The 23178-nt window shown below is 37.5% G+C and overlaps 2 protein-coding genes across 3 annotated transcripts; one reads left to right on the top strand and one right to left on the bottom strand.

Annotated features, from left to right (window-relative positions):
• Nucleotides 1-521: 521 nt before the first annotated feature.
• On the bottom strand, nucleotides 522-17191 carry LOC123877030 (protein krasavietz). 2 transcript variants are annotated; one of them, XM_045923535.1, is made up of 11 exons: nucleotides 16918-17191; nucleotides 16490-16561; nucleotides 8592-8768; nucleotides 7547-7647; nucleotides 6824-6962; nucleotides 5527-5692; nucleotides 4070-4181; nucleotides 3492-3623; nucleotides 2757-2903; nucleotides 1790-1985; nucleotides 522-1272 (listed from the first exon to the last, which is right to left on the bottom strand). In XM_045923535.1, the coding sequence occupies exons 2-11, from the start codon at nucleotides 16548-16550 to the stop codon at nucleotides 1244-1246; spliced, it is 1260 nt and encodes a 419-aa protein (XP_045779491.1). In that variant the 5' UTR covers nucleotides 16551-16561; nucleotides 16918-17191; the 3' UTR covers nucleotides 522-1243. The 2 variants fall into 2 exon arrangements, with proteins under 2 accessions (XP_045779491.1, XP_045779492.1); XM_045923536.1 differs by lacking the exon at nucleotides 16918-17191 and adding an exon at nucleotides 16719-16834.
• A 722-nt stretch (nucleotides 17192-17913) lies between these two features.
• LOC123877036 (probable 39S ribosomal protein L45, mitochondrial) lies at nucleotides 17914-22224 on the top strand. Its single transcript, XM_045923545.1, has 6 exons — nucleotides 17914-18111; nucleotides 18241-18481; nucleotides 19126-19344; nucleotides 20336-20505; nucleotides 21517-21722; nucleotides 22092-22224. Exons 1-6 carry the CDS (start codon nucleotides 18088-18090, stop codon nucleotides 22174-22176), a joined length of 945 nt encoding a protein of 314 aa, XP_045779501.1. The 5' UTR covers nucleotides 17914-18087; the 3' UTR covers nucleotides 22177-22224.
• Nucleotides 22225-23178: the final 954 nt, after the last annotated feature.

The following is a 23178-nucleotide window of genomic DNA, read 5'->3' as shown; positions in this document are numbered from 1 at the left end:
GTCAAATAAGGCTATGGTAACGTGAAATCAAAGAAAACGTAACAGTGAGCCCTTTTTTCGTAAGGAAAATCCGTCATAGATACCACCGGCCATACTAACTTCTCTTCGTTGCTAGAGTATAAGCACAAGAATCACACTATATTATAAAGGCGAAAGTTTGTATGTGTATGTGTGTGTGTGTGTGTATGTTTGTTACTCCTTCACGCAAAATCTACTGGACGGATTGGGTTGAAATTTAGAATGGAGATAGATTATACTCTGGATTAGCACATAGGCTACTTTTTATCCCGGAAAATCAAAGAGTTCCCACGGGATTTTTAAAAAACTACATCCACGCGAACGAAGTCGCGGGCATCACCTAGTTATTGTTAATTCCTAGCGTCTCAGCAGGAATACAAAAATTCACTGCCTGAAATTTATATTCCAGTATTCCAGGAAGTGATGATTGATGAAGCTTTCCATATTCCAGCTGATCAATTAGGTAGCAGCGGGGAGCGGGGATGATAAAATAAAATACCAAATTGAGTGTTGCCACCATTTATTTGAATTTTACTAAAAAAATTGAATAAAAAATATTGTTTATTTCAACATGTTACTTTTAGCGATGAATAATATACAGTTGTAGAAAACGTCCCGACTTGTCGATGTGTGCTACGATTATTATTATGACTTCATTTATTATTTTTATTTTACCTACTTTTCAATACTAATCAAAATGAAATAAGGGGCCACCAGTACTAAAATAAATCTGTGATTTTCTCTTTTTTTTAAATACATGATTAACAATTAAACATAATATTTGATAAACTTAAAATAATCCATTTAAACTTTCACTTTTCGTGAAAAATCACCTCTGAAATCACTGAAGAAAAAATCATCAAACTATCAAGAATCATCCTTAGTAACTGGCTATATATTTTTTCGCAAAAAAAAAAAAACAAAATATGGCGCCAATTTCAAATATGAATTTTTTAATTCGATTTTTGGCAGGGCAGTCGCGTTTTTAGTTTTTTAAAAGATGACTTGCTTATAAGTTTACAACACTCGATTGGTTTTAAAAATCAACATTGTATGCCCCTTATTTAGTTTTGCATAGTACATATATTGTAATGTATTGTTCGTGAGGCCGCGGCGTGGTTGCGGTTGTCGCCGGTTGCGGGTTGTGGTTGCGGGTTGTTATGGTTGCGGTTATGGTTGGTGTGGGACGGCGCTATGTGTTCAGTCTCACTCGCTGCCCTTAAAATTAGTCTTCGTCTTCGCCGCTTTCAGATTCTGTGAAAAATAAAATCAATTAAGTACTTTATTTTAATCGCGTCGTTTACGCGTTTCTCCGACGTTTCTGCGATTGTATTATCTTTTAAACAAATTAAGGAAAAAGTTGAGATCTAAAACCCTACTAAGATCATCTTAATCAATGATGAAATACTACTAGTGTTTTTCTGCCGCTTGGTACATTTTAATGTTGTAGTACATTTATTTATACTCATGAACTCAGAATTTCTTCTTCTTTGATTTTACACCGCACTCAATACAATAGCAAAAAAAAGTTTTTGGAGACCCCCACTTTTTGATGATCCGTTAGGTAAATTTTTCGTATAACTTTACAACGAATCAATTGTCACCTCATTTATCAAAATCGGGCCAGTAGTTCAGGCGCTACGGTGGAACACACATAATCTGGATACAAGCATACATACATAGAGTGCTAAAATCGCAACCCTTCTGCTTTGCTGTAGTCGGGTAAAAAGCAAGTATACTACTAAATAGTAATGAAGACTTGATCAGTCACCTTCCTCAGCGTTCTGGAGCCACTCCACGAAGCGCTTCATCTGGTCCAGGAACATCATCTTGCCCTTGCTGGAGTTAGGGTCACGGTACCACTTGAGGATGACCTCCTCAGAGATGACGTTGCTCTTGTACAGCATCAGCACCAGCTTGCTGAAGGCACGCATGAAACTCATGTTCTCGTAGCAGTATTCTTGGACCTGGAATTCATAGAATTCAACAATTCATTATTATTCATTGAAAACCCAAAGGGATTCTTATGAATAGTACAAATAAAGCTCAGATTGCCATATCGACAGTGCAATGCGGTAGACTAAGCAAGCATTGGAAAGACTAAAAGACTCAGTCAGACCAAACTCGCGAAGTCAAGTCGCATCGCTCCGACTCGTCATCAGGTTTCATCATTGGAAGAATTAATTCACACTCACAGCGATGCGAGTGTTCTCACCTGCGCGCTATTAAGCGTCTTTCGGATCGAGGCCGTGCATTTTAAGAACTAATTTACACAATTTTAATAACTAACTCTAAGTTAACACGCAGCGACGCGAGTGTTCTCGCTCGCGAGCTATTTAGCGTTTTAGCTCGTATCGATAGGCTGGCGCGCACGAAACTTAAACAATAAGCGGGCAAAAATGTTCAAGCATTGAAAACAGACTGCATGGGCAATTAAAATTCCAGGCTATTTAGTCAACCATGACGTCACGACCACATGAAGAAATTCACTGTATTACCCAGCAATACCTGAAAGTTTCTGTTATGATATACGAAATAATTTCTCCAGATTGATCCATACGTGTTGCCGAGCAACAATTGCTTAAAAAATTGCCCACGTAAGCGCATTACTATGACATGTTTGTGTATATGTTATTCACAGATGACTGAACAGTGTGGGATTTTTTTTAACCGGTTAAGTGCGAGGCGGACTCGCACACGAGGGGTTCCGTTCTGTACCATCGTACTAGAAAACTTACCTTAGACAGTAATGCAGTCTCCGCCTTAGCCGACTGAGCAAAGGCGGCCAGTAGAGGAGTGTAGTGACGCAAGTGTTTAGCGGCTTGCTCCGCCAGGAGCTCCTCCTTCTTGTTCCACTCGCCGCGCGACATCACGCATTGCCAGATCTACGACAAAAATACTATTTTCAACGAAATTTCCACTAATTAGTAGTTTGGCTAGTGGTTTGAGTAGCTCAGATTGCCATATCGACAGTACAATGCGGTAGAATAAGCAAGCATTGGAAAGACTGAAAGACTCATTCAGACCAAGCTCGCGAAGTCAAGTCGCATCACTCCGACTCGTCATCAGGTTTCATCATTGGAAGAACTAATTCACACACGCAGCGTTGCGAATGTTCTTGCCTGCGCGCTATTTAGCGTCTTAGCACGGATCGAGACCGTGCATTTTAACAATGAAGCGGGAGTATATAAAACATTTCAAACATTGTGAGATTTTGTTTCATGATTTTTTAGGGGCTTACTAAGTAGCAGAAACAATGAAAAGGATTTTGACGTGATTTTTCACATACTACCTGTGAAATAATTCATCTCCAACTCGAACTCATACGAAGGATTTGCAGCCGTCGCACGCCACGACGAAGTAACTTACAACAAACAAACTAGATGTCGTCACAGGATCTTTCATTTTGCTCTAAATCCTGAATCGCGCTAACGAAGTTTTTTCTACGGAGCACATAGCAAAGTGTCACTCACTATAGCGACGACCTCGTGGTCTGGAATGGCGTGTCTCTGGGCCATCTCGCGAAGGTCCACGATGAGGTCTCGGATGGGCCGCTCGTCAGCCAGTTGTTCCAGCAGAGCTTGAGTCAGGTCCCGACGCGCCTCCTACAAAAAACGATAGGTGAGCGAAGTGTTAAGGTGGTTGCGACGGGTCTGCCCGCAAAATTCAAATTTAATATGGTTTTTCGCAATTTGTAAACTAATAAGACAACATAGGCTTATAGCATTTTAACTGCGCCAATGGCAGTATCATCCTCACAGGTTTATATAAAAATCTTTACTTGAAAGGGTCCAGTTTAAGAAATTAGCTCTAGTATCGACTATTACTCACAACTTAGTCAATACTAGAGCTAATTTCTTAAACTGGACCCTAGTCTTTCGTAAGATACTTGACGTTTTTGAGTACATACACGAGAATATTATTTTGAATAATAAATAATAAGATTACTTGGGAAGTCGTAAGAGCGAACTGTGCAAATGCCGTAAGTATTAAACCACATGTATGCTGCATTTACTATCGATTTGTGTGCCATTGTCTGGTATAAGTTTACCTGGGAGGCTTGAGCCCGATGTAGTTTTAGTAATTCAGCGAGGCCGCGCGAAGCAAAGGAAGAGGCTAAAACTTCCTCACTGCGACGATTCAGAGGCAGGAACTCTAGCAGCCTGGAAATAAAACAAAATGGCGGTGAAGAAAAATCACCAAATAGGGGTGCTATCATCACCAACCTATTACTGAGCATGAATCTCCTCTCAGAAAGAGAAAGTGTTAAAACTATCGTTCACCACGCTGACCGAGTGAGACAGACTTCACACCAACGAGAACATTATAGAACAATCTCAGGCATGCAGGTTTCCTCACAATATTTTCCTTCACTGTTAAAACAAGTGATATTTAACGTACCTAACTACAAAAAGTAAGATATACATGCCCAGGATCTAATTACGGAGTCCGGACCTTTTGAATAAAATGCCAACGTTTAACCATTAGGCTATCACCATTTATATAGTGATTATGGACTATGGTACATCCGAACTGAAAATACATTAAAAAATTGTAAGTAAAAAGGAAATGTTGCAACATTAATGACACCTCGCCAATTAAGCGAAGTGCCAGTACAATGTAGCGTTTCTCTACCCCAACATAATATGTGGCTTCTAAAATTTACAAAACCACCAATTCACTGTTGGGGTATATAACAAGATAGCCTTATACTTTTGTCAAAACCAACCATTTAAATCAGAGGTTCCCAGACTTGTTTTTCTCATAGACCACTTCCAAAATTTAGCTGGTTCTGGTGGACCCCCCTGCAGTTGCATTTCTACCATATTCCCAAAACTTGACGAAAAATGTGAAGATTAAATTTAACTATGGAAGAATTTTGCGTTGCGACTGAGTTCAATCCACGAATTAATAGTTTTCGAAAAAGGAGTTGAGAATTTGATTAATTAACTAGTTCTGCTGTGGGTGAATGTCAAAAATAAATATGGAATATGCAAGTTTCTACAAGTAACAGTCGCCGAGCCTATATTCCTACATTGATAGGTAAAGTCGACCCAATATTTTTGTTCTTCAATATCGAAAGCAGATAAATTTTCATGGACCCCCGATTATGAATTGTGCACCCCGATTTTTGTGTCACGCCAACGTAGACCCCTGTCGAATCTTCCGTGGACTCCTAGGGGACCACTTTGGGAACTAATGATTTAAATGGTAGTATGACTATCAGTATCAGTTTTCCGTTCCACCTATAAGGAAGGGTAGGGTACCTTCCTTATAGGTGGAAGGGAACCCTTATAGGTTACCTTCCATATAGGGTACCTTCAAGTCAAGAGTGAATAGGCATCTCCTAGGCAAGCACGCTCCATCTTAGGCTGCATCATCAATTGCTAGCAGGTCTGATTGCAGCCAAGCGCTAGTCTATATAATTTAAAAAAAATGGCAACATCTCTGTATGCAGTACACACGTGCATCCCAGCTGTCCCAGAAGTGGGAAACGTCAGTACACACCTGCCTTCCAGCTGACCCCTCTTGAGCGCGGTGACCAGCGAGGTGACGCCGCGCTCCTGCTTGACCGTGGCGAACACCTCCAGCACGAAGTCCAGCGCCAGGTTGTCCTTCAGCAGATGTTCGTTCACCAGCACCAGCAGCACCGACGGCGGCACGCAACCGTTACCTGGTCACAGAAAAACTACTTCAGGAGGGCTGCAGGGGATTAAGAACAAAACTTTTCGCGTCTACTACATCTTACTCTTCTGAAGCCTTTGTGGCTCCACGGAAGGCTATGCCTAAGTTCTCCAAAGGCATCAAGCAAAGGCTGAGTAGAGTACATTTTGGGACCACACACCGCCCATCTTCGTATTTGTATCCTCTTAAAGGCTTTTTCTTCCTTTTTTTCTAACCTAGCAGGACGCGGATGACAGACAAGTCAACCCGCAAACGCTACACAACTAGCTACACCAGGCCTATTGCAATAATCACAATTTTTAAGCTAAAATGAACGCCGTGGACATATTCAAGAGTAAATTTGTTCCACAGCCAGTCAGTAGGAACACTGTATAAACAGTGTCCAAAGACGAAGCTGTGAAGTTAATTTCGCACACTTCGACACCAACGCGGCTGTCAAAAGCACGCGTTGGCTCTAATCGTGTGCATTATGCTTAAATATACTCTATATATATAAAACGCACTTTGACTTTGCTTAGACATAAGTTTCAGATAAAACGAGACATTAATGCCAGTGGTATAACGTGTAACGTGTCTCGTTTTAGCAGTGTCTTAATTCTGGGCAAAGTCAAAGTGACTCATGAGATCAGGGGCTTGATAACTCAATAAAATGACAGCTATAATGTCACAATCACAATCACCTGTGATTGGTTGATGCTCGCTCACCATTGGCTACAATGTATTATTGCACAGCAATTGAGATTGTAATAATGATTGATGCAGTTTTCCGCAATCAACCAGCTAAATCAAAGAACTACAGTTGACGAAAGAATATCATAAGTTCTATCAATTTCCTGCCCAACTATTAATGTTATGGGTATTTCTGAGCTTGTTTTCATGGATTCCGTCGGAACTAGTGTTTTTCTATTATTACCTTCAGTTCTAATGACGTCACCCAAGTCACAGCTGAAAAATCAGCGCCCTGCATTTAATACGTGTTGGCGCACATATGATGCAACGCATCCACCTGTACCCATTTGGGGTGGTGTTACAGATGAAAATGTTAATTTGTGTGTTTCCCCCTGTGACACCAACAAGAATAAATATATTTTCTTCATAATGAGTATAAATATTGGCATACCAATCCACAGTGCAGTCATCCTGGCCAGTTTGATGCGGTTCAAGGGTTCGAATCCTTTCAGGTAAACGAGGACCTTCTTCATTTCTTCCTCGAACATCTTCTCCAGATACTTGTAACGACGCATCAACTTCACGAATACCTGCAACAGGCGCATTCTTGCTTACAGTGCTGTCCAAACAAAATTGTTCAAAGGTGATCCTCTTTTATTAATAAATCAGCATTAAAAACGAACGAGAATGTGTTTGTCCACATAAGTGTTCAGGACTCTAGCCATTTTTTTCATCATTTAGTTTGCCCTCATTAAAACTTAGAAGAGATGTTCAAAAAGCTATACCAATTTCAATTTCATATAAAGGAACTAAACATCGATTGGCAACCTATTCCAAAGACCGAAGCAATTTTTTTTACTGTTTTAATGTATGATTAAATTTTTTTAAAGTCAACTTTTACTGGAACTACAAGACTACTTAAACCCAATCTATTTAAATATAGTCCTTCAAGCCAGATTTAAACCATCTTTCATACTCTAAACCCTCCCCCTGTCCAAAACTTCTTTCAAAATTACTTGGCAAAACTTTAAACCCTTTATTTCATACATCAAACACCCTCCTCTTGAACAAAACTTCAACCGCAAGTACAAGACTTAAGTAGCTATTTATGGTCCTTCGACCCGGATTTCAACCACATTTTATTCTTTAAATCTCACCCTGAATTTAGACATACCTGTTCAAAGTTGCGCATAGTCTCCATATCCTCGCTGGCGCTGAAGATGCAAATGTTGGTCTTCGGTGACTCCCCGTCCATCGACACCGAGCCGCCGGGCACTGTTGACGACAAGTGGTCATTATTTCATGTCTTTAGGGATTCATTTGGACATATTGTTGGTTAGTTGTCAGATTAAAAACGAACGAAAGGTTTTTGTCAACACGAGTTGTTCAGGACTCTAGCCTAATTGTTTCATCATTATAAACACAAGTACATGACAGAATCTAAATCACCTTCTCACGGTTTCTGGTCTTACAATTACTTGGAGTAGTATTGTGTGCATTACCAATATGTTTTACGATATCTTAAAGGAATTTAAGATATCGTAAAACTTTATTTTAAGGAAATATAAAAAAAAATTAAAAGGAAAAATTTTAAGGAATTTATAGAGAAATTATCTCAACTGGGTGGCACTAGCGATTTCTGCTGATTCTCAGCTATTGCGCAATCAACTTTTTTTGCGGATAATGCACTTCTTCTTACAACACACCTTGGAAGATCAAACTGACCAAAGAAGTTTTTTGAAAGAAGTTGATTTTGAAATCAAATCTACATGGCGCGTTTCACCCTATACAGGGTGTTTGGTAATTAGTATATAAAGACGACACGTACCCATGCTACTTTGATCTGATAAATACAATGCTGAAGTATAATGACGAAATAAAATTATAAAAAATTCCATACAAAATTAAAAAAAAATATATGTCAAAGTTTTCATGACCCTAACGTGCCCTAACTCACTGAGATCTTTGGCCATCTTTAGATAGGCCATGGCCAACGATCTCAGTGAGTTAGGGCACGTTAGGATCATGAAAACTTGGACATAAAAAAAATTTAAATTTTGTATGGACATTTTTATAATTTTATTTCGTCATTGTAGTTCAGCATTGTATTTATCAGATCAAAGTAGCATGGGTACGTGTCGTCATTATATACTTATTACCAAACACCCTGTATAAGGTATATAATATACCCTGGAGAGGACTGCAGAAGGGTTACTCACGCAAGAGCCCCCCGGCGATAAGAACGTCGAATATGACCTCGCCATAGCGGCGGTAGTCGAGTTTGGAGCCGGCCGCGTCTAAGAACTTGTATGCCGCCTCCAGATCTCCGCCGGCGCGCTCGAGCCCCACGACCAAAGCGTCGCGGAACCCGCTCGGGTCGTACTTCTCTTTCTCATCTGCAACAATCGGATAAACTGCGTTATGTATGTGCCACAGGCTAATAAGTTACTTCATACAGTCAAATAACGAAGACATTTACACGGAGAAACCCTACGAGTTACAGTAGCGAGATGGAGATGGAAAAAATGCGATTATAGAACTACATTAACTCTTGTATGCATGTATTTGGTAATCAATTAAATTATTTTTAACTTTTTTGTGTTTATGTCGGTTTATATTTTTTTCGTATTTTTTTTTACAGTTATCATCGGATGTTAGTGACCGAAGGCCTCACGTGCTAATCGAGGCAACTTGAGCCCAGCTCCTGGTGTCTGGCACTGAATGATAGCCACCGAGCTCATTTGTCATTTATTTTTAATCTGTTGAAGGTTTTCTATGAAAAATTATTTTAATATCACTCAGCAAAGCAGCAATGTAGAACCAATCAATGTCAAATGAGCTCGGTGACTATCATTCAGTGCTAGACATATCAATTCAGACTATGATTGTGGAAAAACTGCATCAATCATCATTACAGCTGTGACTGGTATTCTTATATGGTATTGGTATTGGTAGTTATGGTATTCCTGTTGCAACCACGCATTGTAGCCAATACTTAGTTAGCGCGCGTCAACCAAATAGGTGATAGCGATCGTGACATTGTAGCTGTCATTTTACCGTAATAGAGATCAAGGTTGCTTGCTTAACATTCGCAATCGATTGATATGCGTACTCAGAACACGTTCATCATTATTAGGTAACTAGGCACGACCGAAGCCCTTCATACAAAGTGACTTATAAATTCCAATCGCATAATCACCATCCTAACATTTAATATTGTAGTATACTTATGAAATGTTTCAAATAATGCGACATTAGTGAGTTAACAACAAGAATAAAATATGGTGTGACATGACAAAACCGCCAAGTTCGAATCAGACTCGCCCACCAAGAGTTCCGTAGCTTGGAAAGAAATAAAATACTTATTTCTACCGTTTAAAAAAACATACCTATCTACCCTTTCTACATGGGACTGCAAAACTAAGTTTGTTTGTAGTTTTATTACTGATATATAAAAAATCGCGTTAATAGCGACTTCGTCATAATATTTTTTTCTATACAATATAAAAATAAGCAGCTGTAACAGACGGACAGACAGCCTTAGTCACACAATAAATAAAGCTTTAATTCACTGATGGAGGAAGCACCTGGATCTTACTATGTGACTGGCCCACCTCAATTTCTGTTCTCTTATTTTATTTTTTACATCACACATTATTGTTTTGGCTCGTGGTTATTGGTGACACACCATGGTCAAATTCAAAGTATTTTTATTCAATTAAACTTTTACAAGTGCTTTTGAATCGTCCCACTGTTTCGGAATGCCGTTCCTACCGAGAAGAACCAGCAAGAAACTCGGCGGTTGCTCTTTTCACACCATAATAAGGGCTCCTTTTTATCATTTTGGTACGGAACCCTAAAAAGCGTCAATGTTATCCGGGCGAGTTGATTAACGGGTTCGCGGACGCCATGCGGACGGCAGATGTGGGGCGGACACTTCGGCGCCGGCCGGGGGAATGACAACTATGCTGAGTTTAGATACCTTATTACAAGCGTCAGTCAGCAAAGCAGGTATTATTTCATTATTTTAGTGGATTATTATATTGCCCTCCCAAAACCTACGTGAAGAACACAGGTGCAACCGGTAGAGGTTATCCGAGAGTATTAATCTAAAAAAACTAGTGGAAAAAAAATTAATTAGAGGGTGATTTTTTTAATGCTTTTAGCTCACATTAAAAAAATTAAACGTTTTTTTAAAATCAAAAACCACCACACAATCTTCGACAAATAAACAACGTTGTTAAATAACTTATTGGCGTAAATCCATCTTTCGATCTAATCTTCAGAATTTAAAATGGATTTTATATGCCACAGATGCCAAAGTTCAAAAATCTCTGCTCTGGACGTTATGAGTCACAATTGACCTTTGACCTTCCAATAGGTGCTTAGCGATAACCTCACGGGTCTATACTCTTTATAATGCAGCTAGTAAAATTATACGACGTATCGTATATTTCGCCTTGAAGGTACTCTTGTATGGCTGAATGCGGTAAAGTGAGGGTTATCATGTTTATGGGATGCATTATAATATTGTGTTACATTTATATTATTATTTTGTACTTTGATAGATATATAGAACACTTTAGGTATTGCACACAAAAACACATGTAAAAGAACACAACACAGAAAGAAGAAAACAGAAAAAACAATTGTGTGCAAAGGCGGCCTTATTGCTTGGAGCAATCTCTACCGGGCAGCCTTTTGTACTTTGGTATCAAATGAAAGGGAGTATACATAAAACTGGCCATAATTCTTTTAAGCGTTTATTTGTACCTCCATACAAACGTAGTTTGGTTCTCATTTGAATATTAAACAATCAAACTCAATGCAATTTTGTAAACACGTCTTAGTAGAATGTAGATAGATATTAATGTTTATCAGATTTCTGTTAAAATGTGAGTTTTAAAGATACACTGGCTCAAATATTTACATAACATAACTACGTTTGTATTGGAAGCGCGATATGGAAACTTTTGTTTGTAAATCCATCGAGCTCATTTGACATTTATTTTGAATCCATTGAAGGTTTTCAACAATGTTTTCAATCAAAAATTATTTTAATATCACTCAGTGAATCAGCAATGTAGAACCAACCACTGTCAAATGAACTTGGTGGCTATAATTATAGACACTGAGCTAACGAATCACCCTGTTGAATGTTGATACCTTGCTATTATGCCTGTCAACCAGTTTCTCCTTTCATGTACCTACTTAGATAGATAATAATAATAATTCATAGCCATAAGCACGATAAATTGTAATCAAACGTGTCAATTGCAGTCAGGTTGAAGCTATATTGTACAGGCGTGCCAATTCATGTTTACATCAGCACCTTTAGCACGAGTAGCACATTTTCTCCGACGTGACGTCGATAGATTTCAAGAATCGAAAGTAATTCAAACTTAGCGTTATTTAATTCATTATACTGAAGTCTGAAACTAAGGCTGAAATTCGTATAAAGAAAATAAAAACCGGTCAAGAGCGAATCGTACAAGAAATATCAAACCAGTGTAATAAAAAGTTGCAAGTTAATGCAGGACCGCGCCATCTTGATGTGATTTAATAAACTAATTATACCGAAAACATAAATATATAATTTACGGTTTTCGGATTTTTTCCTTTACCTGTGCTATAAGACATTGTTACCTGCCTTTCATGATTCTAGATCAACGGGAAGTACCATATAGGTGTTATTTTATTTTTTTAAACAAAGTGTCTTAAATCCAGTTTACTGATGTTTCGTATTTCGATACTCGAAGTTTGTCAACGTTGTCGAGACGCAAAAACCTGTACTAAGCCAAGATAGCGTTCTGTACTGGTAAATCACTACAATTTACATTATCTTTTATTCATAATATTATTTAGTGAGCGATTATATTTTTCTGCACGTGTCGTATCTAATATTTACTTATGTGCTCAAGAGAAATCTTGTATTCGCTTGACTGAAACAATACCTACAATGATTTAGAGAGGAATGTGTAACGAACGTTTTATTTTAGATCAAGTGGATAGAATTCAATGTAATTTTTGACAGGCGATATTCTAGGGGTGACAAGGAACCAATAATTGAGCTCAAACCCAGAGAGAGGACAGGGGGTCTACCGGTTACCAAGTTGCTGGTGATTTTTTAGGGTTCCATACCCAAAAAGTAAAAACGGAGCCCTATTAATGTCACTTTGCTGTTTGTCTGTTCTGTCTAAATTTTTTATCCAATATTTGGTTTTAGGTCAATGTTTTACACCAAATGCTAAAATTTCAGGTTTGTGACTCATTTCGCCAAGTTGCTTGTTGGTTCTTCTCGGTAGGAAAGGCATTCCAAACCAGTGGAAGATGCTTTTGACGATTCAAAGGTACTTATAAAAGACTAATTAAATAAAAATATTTTGAAATTTAAACTTTGAATTTCGTCTACGAACTTGAGACCTGTGACACGCGGACAGACAGACAGCTGAGTGACATAAATAGGGCACCGTTTTTACCCTTTGGGTACGGAACCCTAAAAATGGCAGCGATCACAATAATCAGAGACGGTCGACACAATACTGGGATCCAAGGACCTAGACAGTCCCAAAATTAAGGACCGAAAAAAACTGCCAATATAAGAAAGTGCTGCTGTACCGTACCTGGCGGCCACTTGGCGAGGATATTTAAACTACGGAACCCTAATAAAAAATGGCGGCGATCACAAAGACCGGAGACGGGCGACGTAATACCAAGAGAGATCTAAGGACCTGCACGGCCCCAAAAGAACTCTGCCAATAAAGGCGGAAGAGCAAGGCCAACCATTGTCAACCGATTCAACGTGTACTTGATTCCTTGTAGGCCATTTGTAGGCATAGTTTTTACATCAAATCGTGTTATCTAATAAGGAAGTGTTAATGAAAAGTCGATCCCAATGCCATGGTCTGATGACAACACCTTGTTTTTATGTAAATTACACTTACTAAGTCGATGTTACTATACCAGGAAACTTGGATGTGGCGCCCATACTAAGTATGAAAGAAGTCTATAGCTATATCTATAAAATTCAAAGTCCTAACTGACTGATATATTAACGCACAGCCTATAAAACCGGTGGTGTTAGAAACATGAAATTTTGACAGTAGGTTCCTATTAAAACATACTGCACCCACTAAGAACGGGTTTTTGGAAATTCAACCCCTAAAGGGGTTAAATAGGGGATGAAAGTTTGTATAAAAGTATGAAAAAATTTGAGCTTTTAGTTAAAATAAAGAAATACGTAGGGTTTTTAGAAATTCCACCCCCAAGGGACGGAATTGGGGATGAAAGTCCCGTCATTTTTCTAGTTATATCTATGAAATTTGGTATTTCGGTTTTCGGGCCACAATGAAAAGTTCAAGATTTTTGTAAATAAAATTTCCAAAAATCCCCTCGCGTGTTTGTGAGCAACATTGCACATGTCACCGCAGATACAAATTGTTAATTTTTCGAGAAAATCTGTAATTGGCCATATTTCTGTAATTATTGTTAAGGAAACTTATTGCAATATTTCGCTGTAGATTATTTTGCTATAATAATAATAATTAATAAATTAAAAATAAAATACAGTTTGTATTACCGTATTTAGATTCTGTGACCGCGCGTACAATACGTGTATCTAACGCTTGGTACACTTTTCAAAGCACCCTCGGGAGTTGCCAAACGGGGAAGTAGGACTTGGAAGTGACCCAATTTCGTTACTTTCAATGATATTGATCTCACGCATTTGATACTACTTTACCCACTGACTTACAAATAGGGTTATTTTTAGCACTGTCCAAACTAAATCTATACATATAATAAAATTGTAGAAAAGTGGTGTCTGTACAATGGAAATATATTAAAAAAAAAAGTAGCAGGGGTTGTTATTATATCGATGCCGAACCCGAAATTGTAATTAATTTTTTTTTGTCTGTTTGTCTGTGTGTTTGTGCACGCTAATATCAGAAACGGCTTATTCGATTTAGATACGGTTTTCACTAATATATTGTAGTAAGCTTCACTTAACATTTAATGTTTATTTCATGTCGGTTCATAAATAAAAAAGTTATGTCAATTTAAAGAATCACGCTGCCCGAAAAGTCACTATTCCACGCGAACGAAGTCGCGGGCACAGCTAGTCCATACTATACTTAATATTATATAATATTATAAATACGAAAGTGTGCCTGTCTGTTTGCTAACTTTTCACGACCCAACTGTTTAGCTGATTTTGATGAAAGGTACAGAGTTACAGAGGAAAAGTACAGAAGTAGATTACGTCCCGGTAATTGGCGTAAGCAACTTTTTATCCCGTAAAAGCAGAGTTCCCATGCGATTTTAAAAAATTAAATCCACGCGAATGATGTCGCGGCCATCATCTAATATACCTAATTATAATAATGGTGATTGGTATACTATAAATAGAAAATCTATACTAACGATAAGTGAAACTAGTATCCAACTGGACGATTTACGTACATCTATCTATCTACACATGGGATAAACTTCCCGCAGTCTGTCCCTCTGTTGTAGTCGTATGCTTACATGTTTTTAACTACGCAACAGATTTTAGTGTGGTTTTCATCAATAGATAGAGCTATTCAATAGGAAGGTTTAGGGACTATTTATGCTAGACCGTGCCGAGCCCGAGACGTACCACCAGCCACCTTCGATACACATCAATCGAAAAAGGTATGAGAGCCATCAGAGAGGTATGAGAGGTCAGGCCGTAAAAGTTGACTATTTAAATTTCCGGAATGCAACCTACCTCTGTACCCATATAAATCGGTTAAATGGATAGGCCTTTAACATTCGGAGGGAACTCTTTGATTTCCTGGGATAAAAGTAGCCTATGTCCTTCCCCAGGATTTAAGCTAACTCTGTACCAAACATTAAAATCGTTTGAACAGTTAGGCCGTGAAAAAAGCTAGCAGACAGACAGACATACTTTTGCATTCATGATACTAGCTGACGCCCGCGAGTGCATCCGCGTGGATTTATGTTTTTCAAAGTCCCATAGGAACTCTTTAATTTTCCAGAATAAAAAGTAGCCTATGTTCTTATCCAGGGTTTGATATAATAGCTCCATTCTGAATTTCAGCCAAACCCCTTCAGTAATTTTTGCGTCATAAAGTAACAAACATATACACATACATACACACTAACTTTCGCCTTCGAAATATTAGTGTGATTAGTAAGTTAAGTACATACTTCTTATTTCTTCTGGAGTCAGAATATCTAAAAAAACTCAGGTCAAACAACTTCAAAATCAAAGAATGCAACAATGTTTGAGGCTGACCTAGTTAGCATGACTTATAGCCAGCTAAGGAGATTTCAATACCTACAGTTGAACAAACAACCAATGCATTGCCAAATACCTGACAAACAAGGTTGAGAATCATCGATAATCAAAAAACAAAGATATACCTACATATTTATCTGGAAAAGGTGTTGATACTAAATCCAAACTAAAGTAAAAGTGTGTCTGTCTGTGTCTGTTATCTTTTCACAGCCCTAGGACATAAGGCTTCTTTTTATTCCAGAAAGTCAAACAGTTCCCTTTAAAAACCTAAATAAAAAATTAAGAATCAAATTAAATGAGCACTGAATTTTATTGGATATAATTTTAAATTGTTACATATTTAATTTTTGTTCATGTTGAAAATATAAAATGGGTAAAAAGTCAGAAACAGTGCAAAAGCATGGCATTTGATATGCCATGCTTTTGCACTGTTATAATAATTTAGGTCGGTTTATAATTTTAACCTGTTAGGTAGGTACCTTTATCCTATTAATCTACATAACAAAACAAGTTCCACACTGTCTTCAAACAAGTTTGTATCTTTGAAATTGTATATCAATGTTGTTTGTATGCATTCATGGAAATATAAAATGCAATTTATAATACCGTTTTCGCGCGGTTTCACTTCACTGTAAATCGAACAGAATTTTCGCGACTTGAGTGTACCTGTACTAGGTATAATTACGTTTGGCGTTTTACTTATAGCATAATAATCACAGTGAGTATTTGCTAAGTTTAGCGTGACGAATAATAATTAATCTTTATGCGAACGTTAATTTTACCTCGTGCTGAAATGGCGAAAATGAACAAGATTTTCCAAAAAAAAAAACTCACCTCTTTTTCTGGTCTTGATCCGTTGACCCGATAATACTGGTTTTTCTACCTTTTGACTCATACAATATATTGCTGAAACAAACACGTGGCAATTAGATTGATGCTATGTGCTGTGGGCCCGTTATGTATACGTCAGGGGGTCATCGCCCCTTTTATGTATCCTACATGCACCAAATTGTACATTTTCACAATAAAACAAAATGAATTGTTTTAAGCAACGCCTACTCACTAGACAAACGTAGGGAACGTCGACAGAACACCAAGAAACCGTGTTTCCTTTTATTTGAACAAGATAACACCTTTTAGTATGACTCAGCAAGGACTACGGCAAAATCGCGTGATTCTACCAAATTCAACACCGAAGGGACAAAGATCGACCCAAATTATTCGCAATCTAGCTATAGAATTATAGGTGCACTGGTACTTACATTAATACAGGTTATGTAGGAGCCTTTTACTCCTTTTGCGAGTTCTCTCGGACTGCGCCTGTTCAGAAAAGAAAGAAACGCTGCTGCGGTCTCTATTCCTTCGAGAACTAGAGACAACGTGTATGGAGGCGCCGGATATCCGGTTTGTAGGTCACGAATATTGATTGATTCAAATTTCCTGCCTCAATTTTTCTCTCAAGTTGTAATTATTTAATTTATCATCTTATTCCGTAGGAGCATTAAATATGAACAATATCCAAATAGACACATAACTCAATTCCTCGCTTGGAGAAATGATTTATTCAAATCACAAGTCGAATTCACAAAAAAAAAAATTCAATAGTAAACGGTGTAAATTAAATGTTAAATTTAATGGTTTTATTTTAAAAAGACAACTCGATAATTTGTTCAATTTTATAACACTTTATTACAAAAACTCAGTTTGAAAGGAAAACATATGACTAAAAATGGCAGAAAGAAATTTTCATAGACAATTTATTTTTCTTCTCTTATCTAAAGAAGCCTCTACACGTTCCGACCCCATCGTGTTCGCAAAATATCCTAAAGCGCTCATCAAAACTTCTGATTCTGAATATCATACTGAATTACTGAAGCTTACTCGCTAGTCGCTACACTTTTCCGATATTAAGGTGATGTCTACTATTTTAATAGCGAGCGAATATATCATATGCTTTTATGTTTACATATTACACAAATCCTGTAACTAAGTTTAGTTTTTTATGTACAATTCTCACTTTTTTACTGATGTTACTTGAATCATTAAATTTTACGCGGAACTATAAGATTGATGTAATTATATTTTTGCCAGTTGCCTGCACGCTTGAAGGAGCCTTTTTAAAGCCTAACACATTCTCCTATCCATCCTAAATCGTAAAAGGCTCTCATTACACTTTCTGACCAAACTGGCATTTGATGGTTACCTATTTGACATAATTATTGTCTTGATTCTTGATTGACATTTGACAATTCTGTGACACGGACAGTGACTGTAATCTGTTATTTTGATTTTTGAGGTTATGTTTATTATGCCTGATTCCTTAATAAAATTAAAATCAATTAATAAGTAAAAATAAAGTGAATTTTTAAATGAAACAATCTATATCAAAACACCAAGCAAAATTATATCTCAAAAAACGACCCTTGTAAATCATGTCCAATTCTATATTGACTAAAGTGAGTTTGTTTATAATTTACTTTAAAAGTTTAGTTTTAACATTAACTTCGCTGAATAAGACTAGGTATACCAATAGGCCATAACTGTTATGTTATGAACAAGCTGACTGAATTAGTAATTTTTTTCAGCTCAACCCAGTATGGAAACCTTCACAAGTAGTACTCTTGCCTTCTCGAACAACCACAACAAAACATTACGATCCCAAGTTCAGGACACACCGAGCTAAGAAGTACCTCAAGATAGACCTGCCTGATATGAACGAAGATGAGAGCAAATTCTCGGAGCAGAGAATGCGGCAAAAGATGAAGGAGCGGGGCGTGTTGCCTCCTCGACCCTGGATGGAGCGCCCATTTTATATTGGTGCTACAGGTACAATAGTTTGGTTAAGTTGGTTTGTATTTTCCTGTTTATCTGAATTCCTTTCCTTGAGCAAATCTATTCATACGGCATAGGTAAAGTATTTTAAAAAACAATATTCAGAAATATTCAAAACTAGACTTAATTTAGGTTTTTACAAATCCTGTGGGAACTCTTTGATTTAGAATAGAATAGCTAATATTATCTATGCCCATCTATAGGATGCAAGTTATCTCTATGAACATTGGTAGTGTGTACAGTAGCAGTGTAATGGGCTGTAAAAGGGTAATAGACAAGCATACTTAAACATTTATCATATTAGTATGGCTAGTAGTATAAGCGGCGATAGCCTAGTGGTCAAGACTTCAGTCTCTTAGTTGGGAGATGAGGTCCAGGATTCGATTCTGTGTATGTCCCTCTAGCTTTTTCGAGTTATACAGTAAGTTTTACGCAAGCTCTTTTTTTAACAGTGAAGGAAATCATCGTGAGAAAACCTGCATCCATAATGTTCTCAAAGGTGTGTGAAGTCTGCCAGTCCACACTCTGCCAGTGTGCTAGGTTAGCGCCAAACCCTTTTTATGAGAGGAGACCTGTGTCAGGGATGGGTTGATGGACCACAATATGGTGCCAAAATAATGGTGCTGAAACATTTTTAGGTGGAGTCTTCGAAGCCTACGTGCCACCAGAAGGTGATGGCAAAGCCTCCCTTGTGTCCACATCTCGTGCAAAACAAACAGTCCAACTCCTGGAGAAGAAATCCAAATCCATGATGGCCATACGCAAGGTCAAGTCCTTCGACGAAGACTTTGACACCAAGGAGTTCTGCCAACTAGCGCAGAATATCTATATTAAGGCACATGAAAGTTTAGTTAATGGTGGGTAACTTTTTTTAATAGAACTTTGTTCTGTCTGTCTAGCTATCCTGACATTGCTGAGCGTTGTTGTCTTACCATTATCACTGTGATAGGGATTTCTTTGGAGTAATGCTGAAGTAAGTTCCCAGATCCTGCATAAAACTTAAAGACTACTATTGTAGTACAGGACTGTACTATTGTAGATTTGAACTGTTTAAACTAGGCCTACATGTTCAGTCCTTTTCCCATGAACTTTATCCTATAGCCAATAGCAAGCCTCACAGGAAATATTGTAAATTGAACTTTAGAAAGATATAACAGTTTTGAAGTGAGTTGTGTCTGTTATTGAGACAGATGGAACATCACATAGGTATAAGTAAGAGAGACAAAGCTCTACGAAGCCAAAATCCTTTTCTAAAGGTTGATGTACAATATTTTCTGCCCGCTAAAGTAGATTATGTCTGTCCCGGCCCTGGGATGTAAGTAACGCTAACTCTGTACCAAATTTCATTAAAATCGTGTTTCGGGCTGTGAAAATCTAGCAGACAGACATTTTTTACCTGACTGCGGCAAAGCCAAAAGGAAGGGTTATGATTTTAGCAGTCTATGTATGTATGTATGTTTGTATCCAGATTCTGTGTGTTCCAACGTAGCGCCTTAACTACTGGGCCGATTTTGATGAATGAGATGCCAATTGGTTCGTTGGAAAGGTCCGGTTGACATAGGCTATATTTTATACAAAATAATTGACTTAACGGATGTTACATTAAAAAAAAGAGGGGGTCTCCAAAATTTTTTTTTTGCTATTGTATTGAGGGATGTCAAATGAAAGAGGTGAAAATTCTGAGTAATTATATACCAAGTATAAATGTACAACAACATTAAAATATACCAAGCGACAGAAAAACAATTTTACTCTGATATTTCAGCATTTATTAAGGTGATTGCAGTCGGTTTTAGTTTTCAACTTTATGCATTTATAATGTTATATGTAAGTATGGATGTGTTACAGATGACCGACACGCGTTAAGGACATACGTAACGGAGAAGGCGTACCCGGAGTTCAGACATAACACGAAGCTGAAGACTATCCGGTGGAAATTTATAGAGTCGCTGGAGCCCCCGCGAATCGTACACGCGAGGTGCACGGATGTCATTAGCAAAACCAATATCTTTGGACAGGTACGATTCGATATACATATTTTTTGCCCTCATCTGACCTGGCTTACGTAAAATATGAGTTTAATTTTTATCTGGAAAATTATTAGTTCAATTTACGCAAAATCATTTTGTCAAAAAAACTTGTCAAAAGAAACGATAATAATATCACTAGTTTCACTTAACGTAAGTCATAAATGTTAACTTGACTATCCTATTAGATATTACAAGTGTAAATTAAAAATGTATAACACCCCTGACAAGTGAAGGTTACAGTAACTAGAAAAGAGCTGATAACTTTCAAACGGCTGAACCGATTTTCTTGGATTATAGCTAAGAACATTCTCTATCAAGCCACCTCTCAAACAAAAAAAACTAAATTAAAATCAGTTAATTAGTTTAGGAGCTCTGATGCCACAGACAGATACACACGTCAAACTTATAACACCCCTCTTTGTGGGTTGGGGGTTAAAAAAGAAATCAATACATAGTCAAAGTAAAGATCAAAATCATTTATTCAAAATAGGTACTATTGCACACCTTTTGTTTGTCCGATTTGTTAGATTTGAAAGATGATATAGTGGGGATAGTAATTGAAAAATGTGTTCAGGAAAAAAATAATTTTCTAAATCACATATAGATGGCGCTGTTGTCATTAACTTGCTGTGTTGCACATGAAAATCACACTTCACACTTTATAATATTATAAAGGCGAAAGTTTGTGTGTATGTGTGTGTGTGTGTATGTTTGTTACTCCTTCACGCAAAAACTACTAGACGGATTTGGCTGAAATTTGGAATGGAGATAGATAATATCCTGGATTAGCACATAGACTACTTTTTATCCCGGAAAATAAAGAGTTCCCACGGGATTTCGAAAAACCTAAATGCACGCGGGCGAAGTCGCGGGCATCAGCTAGTATTAAAATATCTTGTACGATGGTACAGAACCCTTCGTATGCGAATTCGACTCGCAATTGACCAGTTTTTTTTAAATTTTCTGCGAATTTCAATGCACTGTTTCCATTATCCGTAGATAACAGTGCGTTTCCACACTCGCCAGCAGCTGTCGGTGTACGATCGTTTCGGCCGCCTGTTGCACGGCAGCGATATCCTCGCTAAAGACGTGCTAGAGTATGTTGTGTTCGAGAAGCATCTGTCCAATTTGTACGGAACCTGGCGGATACATGATAAGATTATACCTGATTGGGCGCCGCCCAAGGATCCCTCCAAACTCACCAGGTCAGTTACATATTACTTAAAGAATCATTGTTTTTTTATTTAAATTCACATGTTTATTCATGTTACACAATTTGTGCCACTTATATCATTTTATTCATCACTTTCGCATTTATTATAATAAATATGGATAGTGAACAGTAAAGGAACTCTCGGTTTGGTCCTGAATCGACGATATGCCAAATATTAGGCTATGGGTGACGTGAAATCAAAGAAAAATAGGCGATTCCGAGGCTACCTAGCGTCAAATGTAGGAACATTTGACGCCTGCCAGTGACGTCGAAGCCTCGACGTTTAGTTGCAAGTTTCCTAATTGTCGTAAACTGTGATTTAGTTTCCTACAAGTGTTGTAATTATAACTTTTTGGTGCAGGCTGAAGCCCGACCCTGAACCTGTGCAAGTGGAAGTGGAAGAAGAAACGGTAAAGGAAGAACAAGCAGCGATAGCCGATAAATAAATTGTTAGTTGTAGAATGTAGTAAATGATATAGTTATTATTAATTCAATTATTGCAGTTTTAATTTATCCTGTTCCCCTGAAGATAAATTAATAAATTGATAAATTAATAAACTAAAGCGGCACTTAATTTGACATAATATAAAATCTCGTTTACCTAAAAAGTATAATTTTTATAAGCTAATGTTTCTAAAAAATAATAAACTTTAGACTAAATTAAAAATCTTGGACCATTTTTAACCCCCGACCCAAAAAGACGGGTGTTATAAGTTTGACATGTGTATCTGTGTATCTGTCTGTGGCACGTAGCTCCTAAATTAATGAACCGATTTTTGTTTGAAAGGTGGTTTGAGTGTTCTTAGCTATAATCCAAGAAAATCGGTTCAGCCATTAGAAAGTTATTTAGAAATATCAACAACTCAACTCAAACCCGGGATGAAGGTGCACATAGACAGCAAACTGGGTGCATAGAGACGAACGCGTTCGTAACGAACAAACAGAAAAATATTTCTTTTTTAAATTATATGAATTGTGCACATTTCATACCCTGCAGATTGGTTCAAAAGTTAAACTTTCCGGACAGTATGCAACTTTCCTGAAAAGTAAGTAGCTGTAGTGTAGTGTGCATTTCATATCATAAGTTTGAATTTGGAATAATCTTTCTTCCTGAATATCTTGCTTGTCGCTGCAAACTGCCGGTTATCCTTGATCTTTTTTAAGGTTATCTGTATTTTGTATCTACCTGAAAATATTTCCTACTTTTCTTTTTCAAGATTGTTCTGAAGGTCCTCAAAATCTGTAACCTTGTTGTTTTTCTTGAATTTACCAAATCATTGAATTATAATCTTATCTAAAATCAATTTCAAGCAATTCTCCAATGTTCTACCTGACACTTCCTGTTATGTTAACATTTTTACGACAATATTTTTATCCACAACGAAATGACAACGTTAGATTTAGAGCGGGCGCGCACTCATCCGATCCGAATCCATGAAAATACGTAT

Source organism: Maniola jurtina, chromosome 22, assembly GCF_905333055.1.
Source record: "Maniola jurtina chromosome 22, ilManJurt1.1, whole genome shotgun sequence".
Taxonomy (NCBI): Eukaryota; Metazoa; Arthropoda; class Insecta; order Lepidoptera; family Nymphalidae; genus Maniola; species Maniola jurtina.
The sequence above is the reverse complement of the archived record's forward strand: the minus strand, read 5'-3'. Positions and strand labels throughout refer to the sequence as shown.